Source organism: Pelobates fuscus, chromosome 10 (assembly GCF_036172605.1).
Source record: "Pelobates fuscus isolate aPelFus1 chromosome 10, aPelFus1.pri, whole genome shotgun sequence".
NCBI lineage: Eukaryota > Metazoa > Chordata > Amphibia > Anura > Pelobatidae > Pelobates > Pelobates fuscus.
The window spans coordinates 73,181,949-73,208,145 of record NC_086326.1 but is presented as its reverse complement, the minus strand read 5'-3'; the positions used below and the strand labels follow the sequence as shown (position 1 = coordinate 73,208,145).

The 26,197-nt window shown below is 42.7% G+C and overlaps 1 protein-coding gene across 1 annotated transcript; it reads left to right on the top strand.

Annotated features, from left to right (window-relative positions):
- Window positions 1-384: 384 nt before the first annotated feature.
- DDX21 (DExD-box helicase 21) lies at window positions 385-24,390 on the top strand. Its single transcript, XM_063435048.1, has 16 exons — window positions 385-529; window positions 3,969-4,097; window positions 10,626-10,820; window positions 10,992-11,162; window positions 13,123-13,198; window positions 14,098-14,276; window positions 15,613-15,730; window positions 16,007-16,192; window positions 16,996-17,141; window positions 17,258-17,410; window positions 17,501-17,662; window positions 17,751-17,870; window positions 18,862-18,935; window positions 21,177-21,471; window positions 22,297-22,341; window positions 23,962-24,390. The coding sequence occupies exons 1-16, from the start codon at window positions 476-478 to the stop codon at window positions 24,190-24,192; spliced, it is 2,334 nt and encodes a 777-aa protein (XP_063291118.1). The 5' UTR covers window positions 385-475; the 3' UTR covers window positions 24,193-24,390.
- The last annotated feature ends 1,807 nt before the right edge of the window (window positions 24,391-26,197 follow it).

Below are 26,197 nucleotides of genomic sequence, written 5' to 3'. Positions count from 1 at the left end.
AATGCTACAAATAGAAATGTCATATTGTTGAAATGCCCTTGACATACAAACACATACAGAAATTCAGTCTGGGTATGTCTCAGTGTGTGTACACATGTATGCTCTATCCGTGTGTCTACATGTGTACACCGCCCCCAGCTGTATATCTTAGTGCTAACCTCCCCCTGGCCACAAACACACACTGACATCCTGTCTTATTGATGAAACTTTACTAAACAGGTATCCAACCTTCCCAGAGCGCTGGCTGTAACGCAGCGCCACCTACAGGTCACAGCGCGGAATTACACCCCACGTGCGCTCAGTGCTTGTTTCCCCACGTGCTCCCCAGCTGGTCGCTTCCCTGTGTGCGTCATCCCGCGCAGGGGTTTCTGGGAGCAACCTCGGCTTCCTCCTTCCTTTCACGCGGCCATTACTAGCGAGGCCAGCTGCGGTCTCCCCTGTCTTGAGTTCGGGAAGTTTTAGACCTTTATTACCGATGCCGGGAAAACTAAACACGGAAGCAATGGACACCGTAACCATCAAGGAGAAGGTGAGGGCCAGTGCGGGGCTCGGGGGTCAGCCAGGGGGCCGGGGACGGACAGCCAGATGTGGAGCACGTTTCTACGCTGTCCGTGGGTCATCAACAACCTGTGCTGGGACTGCCAGCTCGCCTGTACCAGCCATAGAGCAACCCTGGACTACATATCCCGGCATGCTTAGCCAGCCATTCCATAGGCTGAGCATCATGGGAAGTGCAGTCCAGAACTTTTATAAAGTTTAGTGTAAACACATCTGTATTTGTGTAACTGGGTTGGCTATGGGTAGATTACCCCCAGCTGTTTCAGAACTGCAGCTTTTCATGAGGCTGCTGGCTGCTGCTGGCTAAAAGTGGGTATTCTAAGTGAATTTCAAGTCAAAATAGCCACATTGGGAAGGAATCACTCACACTGCTAGCTATGCTTCTAGTTTCAGATTCTGAAATTCACTTTGAATTCTCACTTTGGATAATAATCTTGTAGGTAATCCACTTTCTTGGTCACTCTACGCCTAAAGTTTTTGGGTAATTCTAGAAATGTGTTTGGTGTTCATGTTTTAAAACAATTGTGGTAGTCAGTAGTTATTGTTGTACTGACTTTGCTCCACAATATGAAATACATTTGTTTATGCATTGTCTTGTGAGAGGTTTCTAGAAACAAAACCCTAAATGCTGCTCAAAAGAAAATACCTTGCTTGTTTGTTAATTGCGGGAATGCAGGCAGGCAAACCACAACCTTTCCAACCTCCAGTTGTCACTCTGGACATTTGCACATTTAAGCCACACTGCATGCAGCGTATTGATCAGTCTGGTGCCAACAAAAGTGCCCCCAGCAGACATAGGAACGATAGTTGTGAGCTGGGAGTTAACCCTGCTCAAGTCGCATAACAGCCAATGGGGATTAAAATGCCCATTTAAATGGGTGTATGAAGCGCTTACTTTAAATGCTGCATACAACTTCTCTGCAGGTCTGGGGGACACTAAATAGACCCCAGCTGACAGAGGGGAGCCAGAGGTATTGATTGATACATGAGATTCCTTTATGTGAGCATGAAGTTTATCCTGGTCACACTATAACATTAAGATGTGCCAATCTGTCCTTATGGCTTTAAGCCCATTATAATGACTTCTAACATGGCAAAGTTGTTAAAGGAAAGTTTAGTTTTCTGGGGGTAGTCTGTTTTCATACGGTGACTCTAAAGGGTACCATTTTTCCCTTGGGTGATCTATGCTTTTGTGCTCTTTGATATTTTTGGTTTCAAACATATCTGATGGAAACACTGCTACAATATTTTTCCAGCTTCTTCTGACTTCTTCTGGTCAGTAAATTAACCAGATGAGAGGAAATAAGCCTGTCTGCCCGTTTATTTTATGTATACATGCACGGTGGCCATTGGGTTTAGAACTAAATATATGTGCTACGCTGCTGTGGATTTTAATAAAGTGTTAGTCTGGTTATGATATCTATATACAGATACTTATTCTCAGGCCTATCATATAAAATAATTATGCAATTCTAGAAAGGTTATTTCTGCAAATCTCTTATTACCTTTTTTTTTTTTTTTTGTCAATCTGATTTTTATTAAAGGCATAAAGTATGGGATACAGAAGAGAAATCGGGGGAAACGTTTAAGTGATTTACAACATAGGGTTGGTACGACAATATGCAAAATTAGAGTACATTTCCAAATTTTCAATGCCTCATTTTTTTTTTTTTTTTTTTTTTATGTAGTGTAGTTAAACTCCAGTTTGAAAATACAAGCTATGGATCAAAGGATCCGGGTTGGTAACTCACTAGATCATGTTAGTCAGGTGTCAGGAGACACATGGGTGAGAAAAAACATTGGTTACTTATGCTAGGTATATGTTAACTTCAATATGCAAGCAGGTCTGGCTAGTTCAGCGTCAGTAGTGCTGGTCGGGTATGTTAAGCTATGAACTGGTTATGGTCTTTGGGTGTCTGAGTAAGGTACACGCTTTAAGAGTTAGAGTACATAGGCTACAGCAACGATCATATAATTACTCGCTGAACGTAGACAAGCTAGGTCAAGTAAGTAAAATAAAATAAAACATTGCTATCCATCAAGAGTGTCATCTATACTGAAGCTGAGTTACGTCGTTTAAACAGCAGGACGAACAGGAAAGGAAAGGTAAACCCTCTACATGGCACACTATGGTATTGTGAGTAGTCATACCCACAGAAATACAACAATTTGCCTGCTATATTGTCCACCAAGAGTCCATAGTTGTGGGCGGCATGTGATGGGGCTGCGGGCTTACAGGCCATCCATCAGCCAATACCCCTGCTGGGAAAGTCTGAGCCATGTGCCGGACGGGTCAGCGAGAGGCCGGTGAGCCGCTGGTGCAAGGAAGGAGTGCTCCAGCCCCAGGCCGGAATGAAGGCCAGCACCTGTTGTCCACGGACTCGTGCTCTCTTAGTCGAGGCCGGGTCCACCCTCTGTCGGGCGCCGTGGGGAGCTCGGATGTTCTGCCGTCGCCTGCGACGGTCGGGCTTCTGGCGGTGTGGTCGGTGCCGTGGAGGTGTCCTCCGGGAGGCCTTCAGCCCGGGAAGGATTGTAGGGCGGTCTGCGATTGTCGCCTTGCGTGGTTTGCCCGTTGCGGGTCCATGCCAGCTCCGCACCTTGTCCCTCCTTACTGTGTCCACCGGGTCGGGTGGTTCCCATCTACAGCGCAGTATCAGTCGCTCCCAGAGCCTTTGGAAGAGCTTGTCTAGCCTCTCAGCGTACTGCTCTGCCGTGTAGAAACTCTGGCTGCTTGGTTGGGCTGGCGCGCTTTTCTGCCGTTGAGTCGCGGCCGCCATCTTGAGAGGCCCACTGGCCGTGTTGCTCGAGCCGCGGAGTTTAGCCGGGGCTTGTGAAGTCGCTTGCCCTGGTTTGATGGATACCGGGATGACCCCCACCGGTCCAAGGGGGGGGGAACGGGGCCCCATGTTGAGGTCGTGGCCCAGTATGGTCCCAGGAGAGCGGCCGTCTCCCCCGTGGTCCACTAGGTTCAGTGACCGGTAGGCCCTGCTGCTCTGCTCCGGTTTCCGTGGTCGGAGCTGCATGTTTCGCGCACCGTTGGGTGCCGCTTCTGGTGCTGGTTAACCCCCTCAGGTTGGTAAGTAAATATAGTCTCAGTAGGTCGCCGTGAGGGCTCAGATTATGCCCCTTGCCACCGGAGCACGCAGCATGTGCGTCCGGCCATCTTGGCGGTCAGGCCCCGCCCCCCTCTTATTACCTTTAACACAATAGGTTAGCGATTCTTTATTATTATGAGTGTCATGACATGTCATCAGTTGTCTGGGCAAGAAATTATTTAAGAAACCCAAATAAATAAAACGGGTCCATGTTGAACTGGACAAGTATATGTATAAATACACCCTGCAGTTGTAAGATATAGTTAACTTCCTTCAGCCATAATGTATCCTTAAACTTTTTTTTTCCCTTTCCAGAAAGTTACTGAAACTCCTACACTCAAGAAACAAAAGAGAAAACTTCAGAATGGGGATACAGAAGGACTTGATTTGGAACTTGTAACTGATTTAAATGGACTGGAAAACGGCGACATTAACAATAATAAGGTGAAATAGATGCTTAAAGGTTTTTTTAAATTTATTTTTAACAAAAGATAGCATGGAAGATTTGTTGTTGTTGTTTTTTTTTAATTTAAGTTTATTTTTGTGTCTGTGTGTTTGTCTGTGTGTTTAGGCCTCCCAACAGTTTGCAGAAGTATATTAACAGTGTTTCTATTGTTGGCGTGAAAAACTATTTAAAAAAAAAAAAAAAAAACTCAAATGCCAGCATACTGCTGATTAACTACATGTAATATTATATTTATTGACTTTTCTATAGCACCTATGTATTCTATAGAGCTTTGCAGTTTAAATGTGGATATATAACCGAGGAAAAAATATAAACTTATTTAGAGTGTTAATGGGAAACAGGTTTTTTGAGGACCCTGCTCAAACATGCGTTCAGTCTAAAGGTAGTTAAAGGGACACTCCAGGCACCCAGACTTCTTCTGCCCATTGGAGTGGTCTGGGTGCCAACTCCCATCACCGTTAACCCTGCAAGTGTAATTTTTGCAGTCTTTATAAACTGCAATTATTACCTTGCAGGGTAAAGTCCTCCTCTAGGGATGTCCGGCTTCTTAGAACACAAAAAGTTTTTTAAATGATGCTGGACGTCCTAACGCTATACACGAGGACTTCCAGCGTCGCCGGTATCCCCGTAAGAAAGCATTGAATAATGCTTTACTATGGGGAGGTTTAATGCATTAGGTCTCTCGGCGGGGGAGGATGGTGGGCGGAACCTGATTAGGTAAGTGAAGGTTTTAACCCCTTCACCCCCCATGGGATGGGGGTTGGGAGGGAGGGAAGGAAGCACTGCAGGATCCTGCAGTGCCAGGAAAACGGGTTTGTTTTCCTGGCACTGGAGAGTCCCGTAAACTTTAAAAGGATACTCGATGTAAAGTATACAAAGTTCAGGCAATCCAAGTATATATAGCTGATACATCCAAATGTACATATTGGTCAGACCAGATGGGGAACGCCAAATGAACACCGCATCACCTTCCAAGATATACAAAAGCTCTATTTCTTTATTTTAAAAATACATAAGTTCGAGATTGGGGGGGGGGGGAACTCCACCACACCGGGATAGTTGTCCACAACATCTCCACCACACCGGGATAGTTGTCCACAACATCTCCACCACACCGGGATAGTTGTCCACAACATCTCCACCACACCGGGATAGTTGTCCACAACATCTCCACCACACCGGGATAGTTGTCCACAACATCTCCACCACACCGGGATAGTTGTCCACAACATCTCCACCACACCGGGATAGTTGTCCACAACATCTCCACCACACCGGGATAGTTGTCCACAACATCTCCACCACACCGGGATAGTTGTCCACAACATCTCCACCACACCGGGATAGTTGTCCACAACATCTCCACCACACCGGGATAGTTGTCCACAACATCTCCACCACACCGGGATAGTTGTCCACAACATCTCCACCACACCGGGATAGTTGTCCACAACATCTCCACCACACCGGGATAGTTGTCCACAACATCTCCACCACACCGGGATAGTTGTCCACAACATCTCCACCACACCGGGATAGTTGTCCACAACATCTCCACCACACCGGGATAGTTGTCCACAACATCTCCACCACACCGGGATAGTTGTCCACAACATCTCCACCACACCGGGATAGTTGTCCACAACATCTCCACCACACCGGGATAGTTGTCCACAACATCTCCACCACACCGGGATAGTTGTCCACAACATCTCCACCACACCGGGATAGTTGTCCACAACATCTCCACCACACCGGGATAGTTGTCCACAACATCTCCACCACACCGGGATAGTTGTCCACAACATCTCCACCACACCGGGATAGTTGTCCACAACATCTCCACCACACCGGGATAGTTGTCCACAACATCTCCACCACACCGGGATAGTTGTCCACAACATCTCCACCACACCGGGATAGTTGTCCACAACATCTCCACCACACCGGGATAGTTGTCCACAACATCTCCACCACACCGGGATAGTTGTCCACAACATCTCCACCACACCGGGATAGTTGTCCACAACATCTCCACCACACCGGGATAGTTGTCCACAACATCTCCACCACACCGGGATAGTTGTCCACAACATCTCCACCACACCGGGATAGTTGTCCACAACATCTCCACCACACCGGGATAGTTGTCCACAACATCTCCACCACACCGGGATAGTTGTCCACAACATCTCCACCACACCGGGATAGTTGTCCACAACATCTCCACCACACCGGGATAGTTGTCCACAACATCTCCACCACACCGGGATAGTTGTCCACAACATCTCCACCACACCGGGATAGTTGTCCACAACATCTCCACCACACCGGGATAGTTGTCCACAACATCTCCACCACACCGGGATAGTTGTCCACAACATCTCCACCACACCGGGATAGTTGTCCACAACATCTCCACCACACCGGGATAGTTGTCCACAACATCTCCACCACACCGGGATAGTTGTCCACAACATCTCCACCACACCGGGATAGTTGTCCACAACATCTCCACCACACCGGGATAGTTGTCCACAACATCTCCACCACACCGGGATAGTTGTCCACAACATCTCCACCACACCGGGATAGTTGTCCACAACATCTCCACCACACCGGGATAGTTGTCCACAACATCTCCACCACACCGGGATAGTTGTCCACAACATCTCCACCACACCGGGATAGTTGTCCACAACATCTCCACCACACCGGGATAGTTGTCCACAACATCTCCACCACACCGGGATAGTTGTCCACAACATCTCCACCACACCGGGATAGTTGTCCACAACATCTCCACCACACCGGGATAGTTGTCCACAACATCTCCACCACACCGGGATAGTTGTCCACAACATCTCCACCACACCGGGATAGTTGTCCACAACATCTCCACCACACCGGGATAGTTGTCCACAACATCTCCACCACACCGGGATAGTTGTCCACAACATCTCCACCACACCGGGATAGTTGTCCACAACATCTCCACCACACCGGGATAGTTGTCCACAACATCTCCACCACACCGGGATAGTTGTCCACAACATCTCCACCACACCGGGATAGTTGTCCACAACATCTCCACCACACCGGGATAGTTGTCCACAACATCTCCACCACACCGGGATAGTTGTCCACAACATCTCCACCACACCGGGATAGTTGTCCACAACATCTCCACCACACCGGGATAGTTGTCCACAACATCTCCACCACACCGGGATAGTTGTCCACAACATCTCCACCACACCGGGATAGTTGTCCACAACATCTCCACCACACCGGGATAGTTGTCCACAACATCTCCACCACACCGGGATAGTTGTCCACAACATCTCCACCACACCGGGATAGTTGTCCACAACATCTCCACCACACCGGGATAGTTGTCCACAACATCTCCACCACACCGGGATAGTTGTCCACAACATCTCCACCACACCGGGATAGTTGTCCACAACATCTCCACCACACCGGGATAGTTGTCCACAACATCTCCACCACACCGGGATAGTTGTCCACAACATCTCCACCACACCGGGATAGTTGTCCACAACATCTCCACCACACCGGGATAGTTGTCCACAACATCTCCACCACACCGGGATAGTTGTCCACAACATCTCCACCACACCGGGATAGTTGTCCACAACATCTCCACCACACCGGGATAGTTGTCCACAACATCTCCACCACACCGGGATAGTTGTCCACAACATCTCCACCACACCGGGATAGTTGTCCACAACATCTCCACCACACCGGGATAGTTGTCCACAACATCTCCACCACACCGGGATAGTTGTCCACAACATCTCCACCACACCGGGATAGTTGTCCACAACATCTCCACCACACCGGGATAGTTGTCCACAACATCTCCACCACACCGGGATAGTTGTCCACAACATCTCCACCACACCGGGATAGTTGTCCACAACATCTCCACCACACCGGGATAGTTGTCCACAACATCTCCACCACACCGGGATAGTTGTCCACAACATCTCCACCACACCGGGATAGTTGTCCACAACATCTCCACCACACCGGGATAGTTGTCCACAACATCTCCACCACACCGGGATAGTTGTCCACAACATCTCCACCACACCGGGATAGTTGTCCACAACATCTCCACCACACCGGGATAGTTGTCCACAACATCTCCACCACACCGGGATAGTTGTCCACAACATCTCCACCACACCGGGATAGTTGTCCACAACATCTCCACCACACCGGGATAGTTGTCCACAACATCTCCACCACACCGGGATAGTTGTCCACAACATCTCCACCACACCGGGATAGTTGTCCACAACATCTCCACCACACCGGGATAGTTGTCCACAACATCTCCACCACACCGGGATAGTTGTCCACAACATCTCCACCACACCGGGATAGTTGTCCACAACATCTCCACCACACCGGGATAGTTGTCCACAACATCTCCACCACACCGGGATAGTTGTCCACAACATCTCCACCACACCGGGATAGTTGTCCACAACATCTCCACCACACCGGGATAGTTGTCCACAACATCTCCACCACACCGGGATAGTTGTCCACAACATCTCCACCACACCGGGATAGTTGTCCACAACATCTCCACCACACCGGGATAGTTGTCCACAACATCTCCACCACACCGGGATAGTTGTCCACAACATCTCCACCACACCGGGATAGTTGTCCACAACATCTCCACCACACCGGGATAGTTGTCCACAACATCTCCACCACACCGGGATAGTTGTCCACAACATCTCCACCACACCGGGATAGTTGTCCACAACATCTCCACCACACCGGGATAGTTGTCCACAACATCTCCACCACACCGGGATAGTTGTCCACAACATCTCCACCACACCGGGATAGTTGTCCACAACATCTCCACCACACCGGGATAGTTGTCCACAACATCTCCACCACACCGGGATAGTTGTCCACAACATCTCCACCACACCGGGATAGTTGTCCACAACATCTCCACCACACCGGGATAGTTGTCCACAACATCTCCACCACACCGGGATAGTTGTCCACAACATCTCCACCACACCGGGATAGTTGTCCACAACATCTCCACCACACCGGGATAGTTGTCCACAACATCTCCACCACACCGGGATAGTTGTCCACAACATCTCCACCACACCGGGATAGTTGTCCACAACATCTCCACCACACCGGGATAGTTGTCCACAACATCTCCACCACACCGGGATAGTTGTCCACAACATCTCCACCACACCGGGATAGTTGTCCACAACATCTCCACCACACCGGGATAGTTGTCCACAACATCTCCACCACACCGGGATAGTTGTCCACAACATCTCCACCACACCGGGATAGTTGTCCACAACATCTCCACCACACCGGGATAGTTGTCCACAACATCTCCACCACACCGGGATAGTTGTCCACAACATCTCCACCACACCGGGATAGTTGTCCACAACATCTCCACCACACCGGGATAGTTGTCCACAACATCTCCACCACACCGGGATAGTTGTCCACAACATCTCCACCACACCGGGATAGTTGTCCACAACATCTCCACCACACCGGGATAGTTGTCCACAACATCTCCACCACACCGGGATAGTTGTCCACAACATCTCCACCACACCGGGATAGTTGTCCACAACATCTCCACCACACCGGGATAGTTGTCCACAACATCTCCACCACACCGGGATAGTTGTCCACAACATCTCCACCACACCGGGATAGTTGTCCACAACATCTCCACCACACCGGGATAGTTGTCCACAACATCTCCACCACACCGGGATAGTTGTCCACAACATCTCCACCACACCGGGATAGTTGTCCACAACATCTCCACCACACCGGGATAGTTGTCCACAACATCTCCACCACACCGGGATAGTTGTCCACAACATCTCCACCACACCGGGATAGTTGTCCACAACATCTCCACCACACCGGGATAGTTGTCCACAACATCTCCACCACACCGGGATAGTTGTCCACAACATCTCCACCACACCGGGATAGTTGTCCACAACATCTCCACCACACCGGGATAGTTGTCCACAACATCTCCACCACACCGGGATAGTTGTCCACAACATCTCCACCACACCGGGATAGTTGTCCACAACATCTCCACCACACCGGGATAGTTGTCCACAACATCTCCACCACACCGGGATAGTTGTCCACAACATCTCCACCACACCGGGATAGTTGTCCACAACATCTCCACCACACCGGGATAGTTGTCCACAACATCTCCACCACACCGGGATAGTTGTCCACAACATCTCCACCACACCGGGATAGTTGATGAAAGGTGAAACGCGTAAGACATTGTTTCCCAGTGTGGTGAAACCTTTTAACATTGATACAAAAAGTACTTTCCTCACTTCACTCTGAGTCAAAAACAAAACATGGGTGTGTTAGTCAATTGGGCCTGGCCAGTAGATTACTTTTATTTTCTTATTCAACAGACACCGAAACAGAAGAAAAAGAAGAAGCTTGCAGAAAAAGAGAGTCCTTCTGAAACCGCTGATCAATGTAATGGAGAGCAGAACGATGCTCCTACTCCAAAGAAAGTTAAGAAGAAAAAGCCAAAAAAGGGCAAAGCTGTAGATATAACAGAGCCAGAAACATCCTCCCCTGAACCTCAGGTTAATGGAGGGCAGGTAAATATCATATTCTTTTATTGTCTACGGAGACAGAAGGTGTAATCTTATATTTTTGCTAGTGCATCTCATAATCTGAAGTGTCATATATGTCTAGATTTGTGTTTTCAGCCTGGACTTTCACTTATGGCTAAATGTTAAATGCATTTTCCGACACGGTTTTCATTTTAGAGTGGCAAAAAATCTAAATCCAAAAAAAAGAAACTGGCGAATGCAGAAAATGATGACGCAGATAAGTCTGCTGACTCCGACGAACCATCAGCCAAGAAGATGAAAGTAGACCCATCTGCATCAAATGCAACTTCAGGAAATGATGAAAATGAACCTAAATCAGATGATGAGGTATGGGAAGCTAACTCTAGAGCACTGATATATAGTAAACGGCAGTACACTTGTAGAATAGTTAGATCGGACTTCTGTTTGAATAACTGTTATGAAATGTGAAGAGACAACAACGCTGTGAAACGTCATTAATATTCAAAGAGATAACCGGGTTGTTACCAAACTTTAGCCTGTGAGTAACATCTATACTATCTAAGAAGGCTTATCTTCTGGACAAATATAATAAAACCTTCTTAGAAAACGTTCTGAACAAGAAAATGTGTGTTTTAGAGGTGCAAGTGGAACTATTAGTTTTCAAAGAGAGTTAATGCATCTCAACAATTTAGAGTGAGCATTATTAACCCCTTAGGGACACAGCTACAAAAGCGTGTCTTTCCATTAAGGACACAAGCCATTTTTGCATTTTTTGCTGTTTGTGTTCAAACGCAATTTGCCTCTGTCATTTATTGCACCATCACATATTAAATACAGTTTTTTGTTTTTTTTGAGAGGGCAAAAATGGCTTTAATTTGATGTCACTTATACATATATAAATTCTCATTAATTACAATAGGGGGAAAACAAAACACATTTTTTTTCACAGTTTTGGCAATAATAGCGTGTCCATAATATGTCCAGCTTACGAAAAGTAATTCAAAATAAATTCATTTATGTATCTTGATTTATAGACTACATAATATGTGTATGATTTCAGCTTATTTAATAGTTACAGTACACAAAATGCAAGGACTAAAATAACATTTCAATGTGAAACTATTTTAAAAGTTGGTATGTTTGTCTTGTAGATTTAGTAGCCGTCACAGAAAACAAAATTCCTGTGCAAAAGTATATATTTATATAAAGTAGACATCACAGGCTATTTACCTAATGTTTTTTTGACACTTTTTACATAGCTATTTCATTGCCAATCTCTGCCAAATATTGGATATTACATCTGTGGAGTATAATGATACCTCTATTGTATGCCTTTGGCACTTTTCTGTGAAGCTACAATGCCATATAAGAGACAAGGCTATTTCAGTTTCTATAGTTACTGTTTTCATAGATTTGACAGGCCTATGTCTCATTTTGGGATATTATAGCAGTTTGACTGTTCACATAACCCCACAAAGGGCTTCTATTTGATAAAGCAGACACTCATGGGTATCTTGTATGGCGTATATTATGCCATAACGTGTCACCATTTTCCCACCAATTTATGCCAATGTTTGTGGTGAAGGGAAATAAAATAGGCATTTTTGCAGAGTATTTGTTACACTTGATATGTGCCACTGTCATACAACCCTCCAAATTATGTTCAGTTACATCCTCTGAGTAAAACAAAATGCCCAATGTTTTGACCTAGACACTATTTTGTGAAGTTACAGTGCTGTAAAAGATGTGACAAGTTCAGCTTTTTAAGTGTGAATTTTCATGGAGGGTTTTTATGCGTCCGTGACCTACTTTGGAGCACTTTAGCAGGCTACGTAATCCAACTACACCATAAAGGCATACCATTTCTTAAAGAAGACATCCCATGGTATTTCAGAAGGCATATTTTGAACCTTAGCATGGGATCCTTTTTTCACTAGCTTGTACCAAGTGCAGTGATAATAAGCATTTTTATCTGCCTTTTTGACACACAAGTGGCGTAACTTCATGTAAGTTACCTTGCATCCTGTGGGCACCGGACACCAAGTGTCAAAATCACCATTATTTGCCTTTGCAAATTAGGCAAAGACCACACAAAATGACAGCTGCTTTAAGCATTTTTTTTTTTTTTTTACTGTTTCTTATAAAATGTTTGTAAAAAATGTGTTTAAGGAATAAACCCTTATTGTGAAGTGCCAGGGCTGGCGTCTGTATTGTATTGGATATCAGTATGTGGTATGATGCATCCTTTATTTCTCATTTAAATCTGTAGTACTAATAGTGGGGTTTATGGTTATTTTTTGTTTTTGTTTTCTAATCCCTTGTCCAGGAAACTAAAATGGAGAAAGCGGCTGGAGCTTTTGAAAATTTTCCCATTTCCAAAGAAACCATAACCAATCTCAGAGGTAAGATTTTGGTTTTTGTTTGTATAGTAAATATCAAGGTGAAGTTGCTGTGGTCTGAAATTTCTTGGATGAATTCCATTTTGTTTTTCTTTCATATTGGAGATTACCGTATATACTAGAGTATAAGTCGACCCGAATATAAGTCGAGACCCCTAATTTTACCCCAAAAAACTGGGAAAACGTATTGACTCAGAGTATAAGACTAGGGTGGGAAATGCAGCAGCTACTGGTACATTTCTAAATAAAATTAGATCCTAAAAAAATTATATGAATTGAATATTTATTTACAGTGTGTATTTAATGAATGCAGTGTGTATTTAATGAATGCAGTGTGTGTGTGTGTGTGTTGCAGAGCCTTGGTGGGGGGTGGGTATTTTTAAAATTATTTTAATTTTTTTGTTTTTTATTATTTTTTATTTATTTATTTCGTCCCCCCTCCCTGCTTGATACATGGCAGGGAGGGGGGCTCTCACTCCCTGGTGGTCCAGTGGCATTGGCAGTTCAGTGGAGGGGGGCTGGCAGGAAGCACTTACCTCTCCTGCAGCTCCGGTCAGCTCCCAGTGTACTTCTCGCGAGAGTCGCACTATGACCCCGCGGCTCTCGCGAGACTTACACTGGGAGCTGACGGAGGTGCTGAACGGACCGTCGCGGAGAAGAAGGGAGCTGACAGGAGCTGCAGAAGAGGTAAGTAAACGCACACAGCCCCATTGTCTGTATTATGGCAATGTAAATTGCCATAAAACAGACATTGACTCGAGTATAAGTCGAGTTGGGGTGAAAAACTCAACTTATACTCTAGTATATACGGTATTCGTTGGCTATAATTATTGCTGGAGCACAGTTTTGCTAAATATATTGTCTACAATGTAACTGCAAATAATGTTTAATTCTTTCAACAGCTAAAGGAGTCTCTTACCTATTCCCCATCCAAACCAAAACATTCCACACTGTGTACAGCGGCAAAGATGTGGTGGTCCAGGCTCGCACTGGTACAGGGAAAACATTTTGTTTCGCAATTCCTTTAGTTGAAAAGTTAAATGAGGACAAGGAGCCATTGGCCAGAGGAAGACCACCCAAGGTATGGTTACCTGTTCATTAAGAGTTCTGGTTTATAAGTTGATTTTCTTTGGGGGGAGGGGGGGGGGTTCAGTCATGTTAGTTTGTATGTGATTTTGTTACAATTGTATATTTTAATACTTTAGATTGCGTAAGTGAAATTATATTGTTTTGGAAAATTGTCTGAGTTGGTTAGAAATTCAGATTTAAAGGGACACTAAGCATCAAAAACACTACATCTCAATGTGGAGGTTATGTAGACTAGTCTTTTCGGTGATAGTTTAAAAAACAAAACAAGAAAAGGGCACTTCTCCTTGGCTTTATTGATAATGTTGATATCATTGAAAGACTGTGTGTGATTTGCTAACCAGCACTCCACTGGCAGATTCTGGGTGCTTCAGAGACCTCGTATTTTAGGTTGTTTTTAAAAAAAAAAAAAAAAATTTTTTAGAATCTGTCAGACAAACACCAATCTACAGACTCTAGGCCAGGCTTCCCCAAACTCCGGCCCTCCAGATGTTGCTGAACTACAACTCCCATGATTCTATGAATGAAATGGGCTGAGAATCATGGGAGTTGTAGTTCAGCAACATCTGGAGGGCTGGCGTTTGGGAAAGCCGGCTTAGGCTATATTTTTGTTAAGATGCTTGGTGCTGCATTGAAGGAACACTATATTGGTAGGAATATAAACATGTAGTATTCCTAACACTATAGTGACGGAGAGGCTGTTCAGGTGTCCTGTCCCCTCAGATTGCAGTGAAAAGCTATTTAACTCCCCTTTTTACACCCACGTCTAGCCGTGGCTGAGATTATCAATCTTAACCCCTTGAGGACCAAACTTCTGGAATAAAAGGGAATCATGACATGTCACACATGTCGTGTGTCCTTAAGGGGTTAATCTCAGCCTATCAAATGATTTCCCATAGGAAAGCATTGGAATGTTCTTGTGCACATGCAACAAAACGCCAATTAGCCTTTCCTCACACAGATGCATTAAATCGGCTACCTGGGGAATGCTCAGCGTCTCCATGCAGAACATGGAGATGCTGAACGCCAGTGCCAACACTGCAGGAACAGGCTATATACATCTGAACCATTACATTAAGCTGTAGTGGCTCTGGTGAGTATAGTGTGCCTTTAATTTCACACCTAGTGTGCTAGTGCTATTTTTGTTAGGCAACCCTCCTCACCTCGGACTTCTTGTGATTGACAGATTGCAGCAGATTGGTTGCTTTTGTGCTGTGCTAGATATTTAGTAAACTGACGGAACTATGATTTTGTCAAAAACTGTTTGGAAATCAAATCTGGAATCTCTAGTCTGTTTATGGTGAAGTAGCTCTTTTCTTGTTATTTCTCAGATTCTAGTTCTCACACCCACCAGAGAACTTGCCATCCAGATCGCAAATGAATTCCGTGCTATCTCAAAGAAACTGAAGATTTGCTGCTTCTATGGTGGAACACCTTATCAGCAACAAGGTACATTTTTTTTTTTTGTATGTTAATTGGCTGCTGTGCTTATAAGTAAAGACTTCAAATATTTAGTCCAATGCTGTCCATTAGTAGTAATTCAATTATCTTTATTTCGTGAGCATAAACATTAGTCCTAATCTAACTATCAATTTATTATGGACACTGTGTAACTTTCTTCCTGGCATTTACTACTGTGTATATTTAGATTTAGTTTTCTTTTGTTTTGTATTGGTACTTGATGTCTATTTCTGTCCCTGAGAGTGCATTGTGTTTCTTTCCCAGTATTCTCAATTAAAGAGGGCATTGATGTTGTGATTGGTACTCCTGGACGTGTAAGAGATCTCATCCAAAACTATCGTCTGAATTTTGGCGTCCTGAAACATGTGGTTCTAGATGAAGTTGACATGATGTTTGATATGGGATTTGCTGAACAAGTAGAGGAAATATTGAGTGCGCGTTACAATTCTGGTATGTTGACACTAAAAATACTTTTAGCAATGCATCCTTTCTGATTAAATTTTTTGATATTCTTATTTTAATGGGCTAATGTAACATAATGTTCCATGAGTATTTAGCTTCCCATTTTTCACAACAGAATTTCATGTATAGTTGCCAAAACAACTTTAGCTTAATGATGCAGTTTTGTTGTATAGAGCATGGCCCTACAGTCTCACTGCTCAATTCTCTGCTATTTAGGAGTTAATAACTTTGTTTACGCAGCCCTAGCCATACTTTCCTGCATGTGACTTGCACATCCTGCCTAAACACTTCCTGCTAAGTCATCTAATGTTTACACTTCCTTTATTGCAAACTCTGTTTAATTTGGAATTTCTTACCTCCTGTTCGGTTAATGGCTTCCTAGACCCAGCAGGAGCCTCCTTTGTGTGATTAAAGTAAGTTACATCTGATTTGAAAATGAAACCATTTTGTTTCCATGCAGAGTGTCGGTTACAGTCAGGGGATGATTTGACTAGGGCTGCATAAACCGAAACAAAAGTGGCATGATCTGTACAGCAAAACTGTTTCATTAAACTAAAGTTGTTTTGGTGACTATGGTGTCCCTTTAAGAACAGTAGAAAACCATTCCTCCTACATGTATTAAGACATTACAGTATCCTTTCTGAGCATAAACCCAGTAAAAGAATTACCACATTATGACGAACTGTATGTTTTCCTTGATACTTGCTTACGAATATATGATGCTACCATAAAATTTGTTTTATTGCCTAACTGCTTTTTAAAAAATACTAATTTATCTATTTTTAATAAAGATCCTACACAGAATCCTCAGACTCTACTTTTCTCTGCGACATGTCCCAACTGGATGTACAACGTTGCTAAAAAATACATGCAAACAGAATATGAAAAAATCGACCTTGTGGGACACAGGAGTCAGAAGGCTGCAATTACTGTAGAGGTTAGTCCTGTTTTATGGGGGTGGTGGAGGGGGTTAAAAAAAAAAAAATCATTGTTTTGCAAGTGCTGATTTGAATCTCGTGTATATGTATGTATAATTTTTTTTCTTATTTCCAGCATTTAGCCATAGAATGTACAAGAGCCCAAAAAGTCCATGTTCTTGGTGACATCATTCAAGTCTACAGTGGACGTCTAGGAAAAACCATTGTGTTCTGTGATTCCAAGTTAGAAGCTCATGAGTTATCTACCAACTGCAGCTCATTAAAGCAGGTTTGAATATTTTATTTTTCTCTTTTGTAGCATTCCATGAAAAAGTCTTTATTTTTTCATGTCAAAGACACTTTGTTTCTGTTGTTGCAGAGTGCCAAAGCTTTACATGGGGACCTCCAACAGAAGGAACGTGAAGTCATCTTGAAAGGATTCAGACAAGGAGCCTTTCAGGTTCTTATTGCAACCAATGTAGCTGCTCGGGGGTTGGACATTCCAGAAGTTGACTTGGTCATCTTATTTTCTGCTCCAAAGGTGATGAATTGATTTTAAGGTTAGCTGTTTTAGTCTATAGAATTAAGTTCTCTACTTCATTTACATTTCCTCTCCCCTCTGTTCATAGGAGGCAGATTCATATGTTCATCGTTCAGGGCGCACAGGCAGAGCTGGGCGAACAGGAATCTGCATATCTCTCTATGACCCGAGAGAAAGTTATTGTCTGCGCAATGTGGAACGAAGCACGGTATGTATAGATCTGGGTAGCCAAGATTTGGACTAAACTTTTACTGGTGTCTGTATATGACAATCTATATGTAGATACCTTGAGACCACCACCCATAGGCCGATTGCAGGACAAGAAACAACTACCCTTTCAGTATCTTGAAACCACCTAGAGCACTTCTTGGGTTGTTAACAAACTATAACATTTAGTGAACCAAACTCATGACTTGAATTCCAGAGTTGCACAGACATCAAAAGCCACAGGTTGGGAAAGGTGTTTACATGTATCACAACACAATATTTGTAAAAAGAAAGAGAAACCGGTTGCGCCAAACACAGTGTGAGGGTCTTTTCTTGTGTAGTATTTTTGGGTTGTTAGGGTACCCAAGTTTGTGTTTGATGCCCACCAGAGTCAGCTCTGTTTCTATTCCACCTATTGTTTGCTTACAACACTATTTAAATATCACCTTGTAGGCATTGGAGGAGTGGATTGTGTATAACATTACAACATAAAGTAATGTTTTTGGAAGGCAAAAAGGGTGAAAAACTTGCTGGATAAAATTCACTTCTATAATGAAAGGACAGCTATTGAACTAAAAGTTGTATCTGTAAATAGACCTCTTCACTTCAAAATGTAAATGCAGATAGCGAATACAGTCCTATTTGTCCACTGAGACTTGTGCACTACTGCCGTAAAACATTACAAGGTTTATAATGCATGGTATGATGGCACCCACAATAATGTATGACACGTAAGCACTATATACCCTTTTAAATAATTTGATTTATTGTAGTTTTCAATTATATTGTTTTTGTGTAAACTTGGAACTTGTTTTGTGATGTGAAATATCCACTTTACCATAATGTTTGTTTTTACTAGGTATAAAGTCTTTCATTGGTCGTGTGTTTAAACGATTTAGTAAATGCACTGTGCCTCATATTGTATTTGTATAAAAATGTCTAAATATGTAAAGGTTTTAAAGCAAGTAAACTATTTAACTTGTTCTCTCTAGGGAATCACATTCAGACGTGTTGGAGTGCCTTCCCTTTTAAATGTTGCAGAGTCATCCAGTGCCGATGCAATAAAGTAAGTTAATTTACTGTATTCCATTTGATCTTTTCCACACAAACCATAACCAGGGAAAACAAAACACAAAAAAGTTAATTTGTCACGATCAAAGTTTTGTTACATTTGTCCAGGATAGCATCCTGCAATAACTTTAAAAAAAACCATATTAGAATTATACCACTTTAATAGATTTCTTTGTAATTCAAAACGTGTAATAGTTAAATATCCACATGAAACTAGTAATAAATGTGTTAAATTAGCGATTGGCTTTGGCTACCTTTCTGAGAGGGCACACAGCTTTGCGGCTCCTTCGGGCTTCATTCCAAATAGGCTTCTTACAATGACTAAAGATGTAAACACTCGGTTTTCAATTCACTTGAGGATGTCCGGGGGTCCTGATAGCCACAGGCCAGAGATTGTCCTGATATTTTGATCTACCAGGCTGGAGATGCATGGCTAAGGGGAGGTGATTGCTATTGCTATTCCAACCATCTTCGACTACCTGGGAGCCCCCTACCTGTAAACTTATAGCTGCGTAAGCTAGGGAGAAAGGAAATTAAACCACATGTCGCCTCATGTGCAGGGACATAGCTGCTGATGTGTCAGCAATTGAAAGTTTCTGCCATACTTGATCCAAGAAGAAAGCAGTATCTTTGAAATGGTGCCAAAAACTGAGGGTTTGGTACTATTTATTGATTAACGTGCATTCCTATCGGGGGTTATCCACTAGTGGGGATTAAAGTGAACATCAGAAATAAGGGCAAAATAACCAAACTGTGAGCATAGCTGACTTTTTTTTATCCAGTTCGGATATTATGACCTTGAATTTGAAATTCACTTTAAATTTTCTTTTAATAATCCTGCCAGACTTGCTGTAGGCTGATAAAGGTAGGGTACTCAGCTGAAGTCTGAACTGCATATTGGTTATGTTTCTTGGCCTTCTTTTGACATTTAAAGGAACACGAAGGGCACCATAACAAGTTCATTGAAATTAAGTTGCTATGGTAATAGGAGGTCCCTGATGCTGGCTTACCTTTTAGGGGTTAAACTATTCACAAACTGTTTAACCACAAAACCTTTACTCCGGTGTCTGATCGATCTGCCCCCTTCAACATCTGCTGTGAAGAGCTTGAAAACAGAAGTCACAAGCCTAGAAGGCGCTTATTGGCTTAAAGTGGTCAGCTGATAGTCGTAGCCAAGCAGTGGCTGCCTATTCATAAAAACTGAGAAAAATGCATGCTTGTTTTCGAGTGATTATACAAATGACACTCTAGTTTTGTTTTTCCTCATATCAGTTTGGGTATTTTTCCCCCTCCCCCCTCTTTCCTGGAAAACAGTTTTCCTGGCACTGTAGGGTTAATGGGTTCCCCGGCCCCCCTTCAGCCACTTACCATAATCCAGCGCCGGGCTCCCTCTGTGCTGGTGACTTCTCCTCCCCCTGCTGACGTCTGCTCCCGGCCAGAGGTGCGCGCGCATTCAAACCTGCCCATAGGAAAGCATTACTCAATGCTTTCCTATGGGGATTTTATTTGACACTGGACTCCATGAGGATGTCCAGCATCATTTCAGTGCGAAATCTATTTTTTTTTTTATAATGAAAATTGCGGAAGCAGTCTCTAGTGACTGTCAGGTAGACAGCCACTAGAGGCTGGATTAACACTGCCATGTAAACATTGCAATTTCTCTGAAACTGCTGTTTTCAGCTGCAGGGTTGAAACTAGGGGGACCTACCACTCGGACCACTTAATTGAGCTGAAGTGGTCTGGGTGCCTATAGTGATCCTTTAACCCCTTAAGGACCAAACTTCTGGAATAAAAGGGAATCATGACATGTCACACATGTCATGTGTCTTAAGTTTGTTTAGACAGGAGTTCAGAGAGTTTTTCAACTGTTGACTTCTTAGGGGTGAGGTGCAACTTTTGTATCTGTATAGTTTACAGCTCCCTGCTAAAAGAACATGTTGCATGCAATACGTAATTTTTTTAAAAAGAACATTTATTGACGTGTAAACTGCATCTTGATTTTGGAATAAATGTGCCTCCGGAATTATTATGCAATCAATTATTATGAATTCTTTTCAATTTCCTTACAAAGTCTATTTCCAGCTACCTCGGTTATTAAATGTTTAGTTTATTATTTTGTTTTTTAACCGTTTGAATGCCAAACTTCCTGCTGGGACAATAAAATTGCTTCTCTAGAAAACAATTCTTTATCAATAACTGTTTTTCTTCCTTTTCCCACCCTCTCTCACTCCTACAGATCATTAGAGTCAGTTCCAGCTGATGTAGTCGAACATTTCAAAGGATATGCTGAGGAGCTCATTGAAAAGAAGGGAGCTCTAACTGCCCTGGCTGCAGCATTGGCTCATATATCTGGAGCTACCTCAATTGCACAACGTTCCCTCCTCAACATGGAACCAGGCTTTGTGACTGTAGTCTTGCAGAGTTCTGTACCCATCAACACAATAAGCTATGCATGGAGATCTATTAAGGAACAAATGGGAGAGGAGATTGATTCACAAATCCATAGAATGTGTATGTTGAAGGATTCCATGGTAAGCCTTCAAGACCTCTTACTGCTTTTAAAGTTACTGGATTATATTGACTAACAAACTGTGTTTTTATTTTATCTATTTGTCTTTAAATTTGAGTATTGGCAAGAAATGTTAATATAGCAACAACCTTTAAGTAACTGACCATGACTTCAAATACACAAAAGTGCATACTGTTGGCTTCAGCGACTGTAAAGCACAAAGACTTTACTTTTATACCTCTTTTCTATTGTTGAAATATTGTGGAATAGGGTGGTGGATGTCTATTCATCAAAGATGTCTTGCATAATTTAGGGCAAAATGGTAGATCTTTTAAGTGAATAATAATACAATCAGATTGCAAGGATTACCCTTTATCTCATGCAAGATCCTAATTTGGGCAAAATGTAACCAGGGACGCAGGTTCCACCATTACATCTTGCCATTTTCCATCACTGGTTCCTATTGCTCCAAACAAGCTGTAGTTTCCTTTTCACTGCTATAGTTCAGCTCTACATCACAATATCCTTTATTGCTATAGGCTGCTGCATGTATGGTCATAGATTTATTTTTTAATGAGCTTGTGTATGCAACTTGCACATTTGTTTCAAAAACAAACCAAACTGAAGCTTGCATGCAGGTAATGCATTGTCCATTACGTTGTGTAGATTTCTTTCATTTCATTAAATTTTGTTAATTGTGGTTGGTCTGTACATCAGTTTTTAAGGTTTGTATATGCTTGCATATTGTATAATGCATCTCATTTCAGTTATATGTATGTTTAATATGGGATTGAAATAGTCCTGCATACTTTGCAAGTTAATCTGTATTATTTTGTTTCTTTCTCAGGGTGTGTGCTTTGACATTCGGCCCGACACTCTCCAGTCTATGCAGGTAGGTTTCCTATTCTCTAAAATTTAAGGTGCCAATGTGTGTCCTAAACATCTAGTAAAGTAACCATTAACAACCAGGAAATGCCAGGCAAATAAAAGTATTTCAGTGCATGTAACTAAATTAATATGAAGGTGAATGCAAACTTGACCAACAGATCAAAGTGATACTTTAAAATAAAAAGAAATGGAAAAGACTAGCAGCAATGGTAGGATTTTGGTAGTAGAAGGATGAGGCCCAATGCATACTTGATAGGAAATAAAAAAGAATGCAGAAAGCTAAAGAGAAGAAAACATAAAGCGGCATTAAAGGAGTATGAATACTGATGGACAATACGCCATCTGATAGTAGTGAACTGTCTTGTTTCTTAACCAGCCATGCGAAACATTAAATAGGGTACCCTGGTCAGAAAGCACCATCCAAAATTACATGGAAAGTCTTCTGATGAAAAAAAACTAATTACCCCAACTGAACTACCTAGGGCTGTTTGTTAGATAATACTAAGGAAACAATAATTATCTTGTGGTTTTCCCAGCCATGATCCAAACCCCCAAAGGTGGTAGGCAAAGCATCTTCTAGTAAAATGAGAGTAAAAAAAGAGATTTGGCCTTAAAAATTTATGAAGAATTATGGCTTTTTTTTTTTTTTTTATTATATTAAATTGGTAGGGCAATTTAATGTAAGATCATAGTTGCCAGTTTGAAGGGAGATTTATCAGAAGTTCTGGAAGACTTAGCCATTCTGTCCAGAAAGGCAGAATTCTGGTCACTTCCACATTTGGAAAGGTGTATCCTCCTTTCCTTACATCTCTAACATCTGTCAGACTAAATTTTGGTACCGGTGTTAGAGAAGTGTATATGAAGTCTCTAGTGGACATAAAATTTGGTGACTTGACACTTGTCATCCTACAGTGAGATGCTTAACATTTCCTCCAAGTATTTCAGCATTTAAACAAAAAACTGAAAATTATTAGATCCAAAAAATTCCTGGAAAATGCGTAAGTTAAAAAGCATAATTTGTATAATTTCTAGCTTCTCAATTTTGCCAGCTAATAGTCTGTCAATTTAAAAAAATATATATATTATTTGGCTCACAGGTATGCAGTAACCAATAGGGCTCTTGCACTTAGCTAAAAGACTAACATACCTGAAGGGCAAATATTTGCTTCTACTGCATACGAGGCAAAACTTTTAATGTAGATACCAAAAACTTTTTAAACTCTGAAAAGTTTTAAAATTGCATTTGATTAGCTTTTTTTTTTTTTTTTTTTATATTCTCCGTTGTTTTTTGGAAACCATGTTGAAATGTATTGCAGGCAATGTGTACGAGAAATGCCGTATGCCTGTCCTCTTGGTTTGCAGTTTAACAAACTGAAATACATATGTGCAGGGGTTGACGAGCCTCTGGAGTTTAGCAGCCAACAATTACATATTTAGGAGATAACATATTTTAGGAGCCATTGAAGGGCTAAATGTATACTGTTTAAGCACTCAGTCAGTGGTTTGGGGCTAAGAGTCAATTTTTGTAGGTCCTATAGTGCCTGTAATTCATTGATCTACAAATAGCAGCAGCATGTTTATAATTTCATTCATGTGATGGTTTTGTTTTTCTTTCACTCCATAGGAAAAATGGACAGATTCCAGACGTTGGCAGTTTACAGTGGCTACTGTACTTCCTAATATACAACCATCTAGGTCAGACATGAGCGGACCAGGAAACCGAAGCTTTGGTGGCAGGGGAGGAAGATCACATGACAGACGAAATTCATCATTTGGCAGACGAGGCCGTGGTGGCAGAGGTGGAAGAGGTTCTGGAGGAAGAAGTTCAGGTGGTGGATTTAGACGAGGACGTTAAATACCATGGACTTGATTACATTTTTTTCTATTCTGTTCTCGGGAAAACCCTGCAGTGTACTGCTAACGTTGACTGCCATTCGACCAATTGCTGAAACATCCTTTGTACTTTTAACTTTTGGTAACGCTTTATCCACTCGATATTTAAAGCTTATGTTACAAAGCCCTTAATAAAAAGATATATAATCTTTGTATGCTTCTTATCGTCTACAACTGATTAAACATCTATTGCCGTTTGAGGGATCCGTATAAAAAAAAAATATTAAACTGCAAAAGGAAGAAGAAAATATTCTAAAATACATTTGAGTGTAAGCTGTTTTGTTTAAGTTCTGACTTGCTTACCATACACGTGATGTGTAGTTCAAATACACGTATTTCTCAAATCTGGGTTTTTGGATTATTATGGTTGCCTGAAGCAGCAATTGAATTTTTTGCTTTACATACAGAGTTGTGTGCTGCTTAACAAATCCTTTACATTTTATTAACTAATGCAAACAAAGATGGCATATATATTAATACATCTTTACTCAATATTTGGCAACCTTCCCGACTGATAAATTGAAAATGGAGTGTAAGGGTGCAAAACCCTTTTAGGTTTTTCCATTTATTTTATCATAAATATGACCTTCCTGTGGTTTAAGTTATTGCGTTTTCTGTGCTCCTGCTCATATTCATTGTTTTTGAAAATATCCCCATCCCCCCCCCCGTCTGTTTTTATTGAAGCATATATTAGAGAAACATTGCAGGAGAATGATGACAATAACAAAGCAGACAGGCAAAAATAGCAGTACAGATCTAAAACCTGACTGTTAACATTGGGTGACTTTCAGCGTTGTGTAATGTATTGGGGTGGTTATTCTGCCTGTTTAAAGTCCCCCTCCCTACCTACAGCCAGTGTTTGCTGCTGGCTAATCAGAGCACATGCTCTAGGATTGCTTTATTCAGTCCTGAGAGCCTTATCTCTACATTTTCCTGCCCCCGCACACTGAACATGTAGTGATTTATGCATGGCCCTAGCCCCTCAAACTGATCACCATAACTTGTAAGGCCCTACTCCCTCAGATTGAACAAATTGGTCCGTGCATGACCCCGCCCCCACAGACTGAACATGATCTATGCATGACCACGCTCCCTCAGACTGAACATGCTCTATGCATGACCCCGCTCCCTCAGACTGAACATGATGATCTATGCATGACCCCGTTCCCTCAGACTGAACATGATCTATGCATGACCCTGCCCCCACAGACTGAACATGATGATCTATGCATGACCCTGCCCCCACAGACTGAACATGATGATCTATGCATGACCCCGCCCCCTCAGACTGAACATGATCTATGCATGACCCTGCCCCCTCAGACTGAACATGATCTATGCATGACCCTTCCTCCTCAGACTGAACATGCTCTATGCATGACCCCGCCCCCTCAGACTGAACATGAACTACGCATGACCGCCCCTCCCCCCGTCAGACTGAACACTGATCTAGGTATGACCCTGCCTTCTCAGACTGAACACAGTGACTCATGGCCCCGCCTCCTCAAACTGAACCGTGATCTGTACATGGCTCCACCCCCTCAGACTGAACACTGATCACCTGTTGGGGAGATTATTGGGGACAGAATGAAAAACTCAAATTCGATTATTACACATACTGCAGATTGTAACGGTCAGGCACGCAGATACTACCAACAGAGTAGTTATCGATGCCATTACCAAGACAATTATACCAATAGGACATTATTGATTAACAAAAAAAAAAAAGAGTTGGAATAACAATTTAACAGGGAGTCAAACATGAAGGCACATTAGGATAATTTATAAAAACTCTCCCTCTCCCCTGAGTGTAACCGTGTAGGTGGTGATGACATAAATAATCAATTATGCAAATAAACATGGCCTGTATTTTTAGGTTTTCTTCTTCAAGCCAAGAAAAGTGGCCACTTTATGGACAAGTCACTTTAGAACTGTCATGAAAGAAATGAGTGCACCTCCCCAATTTT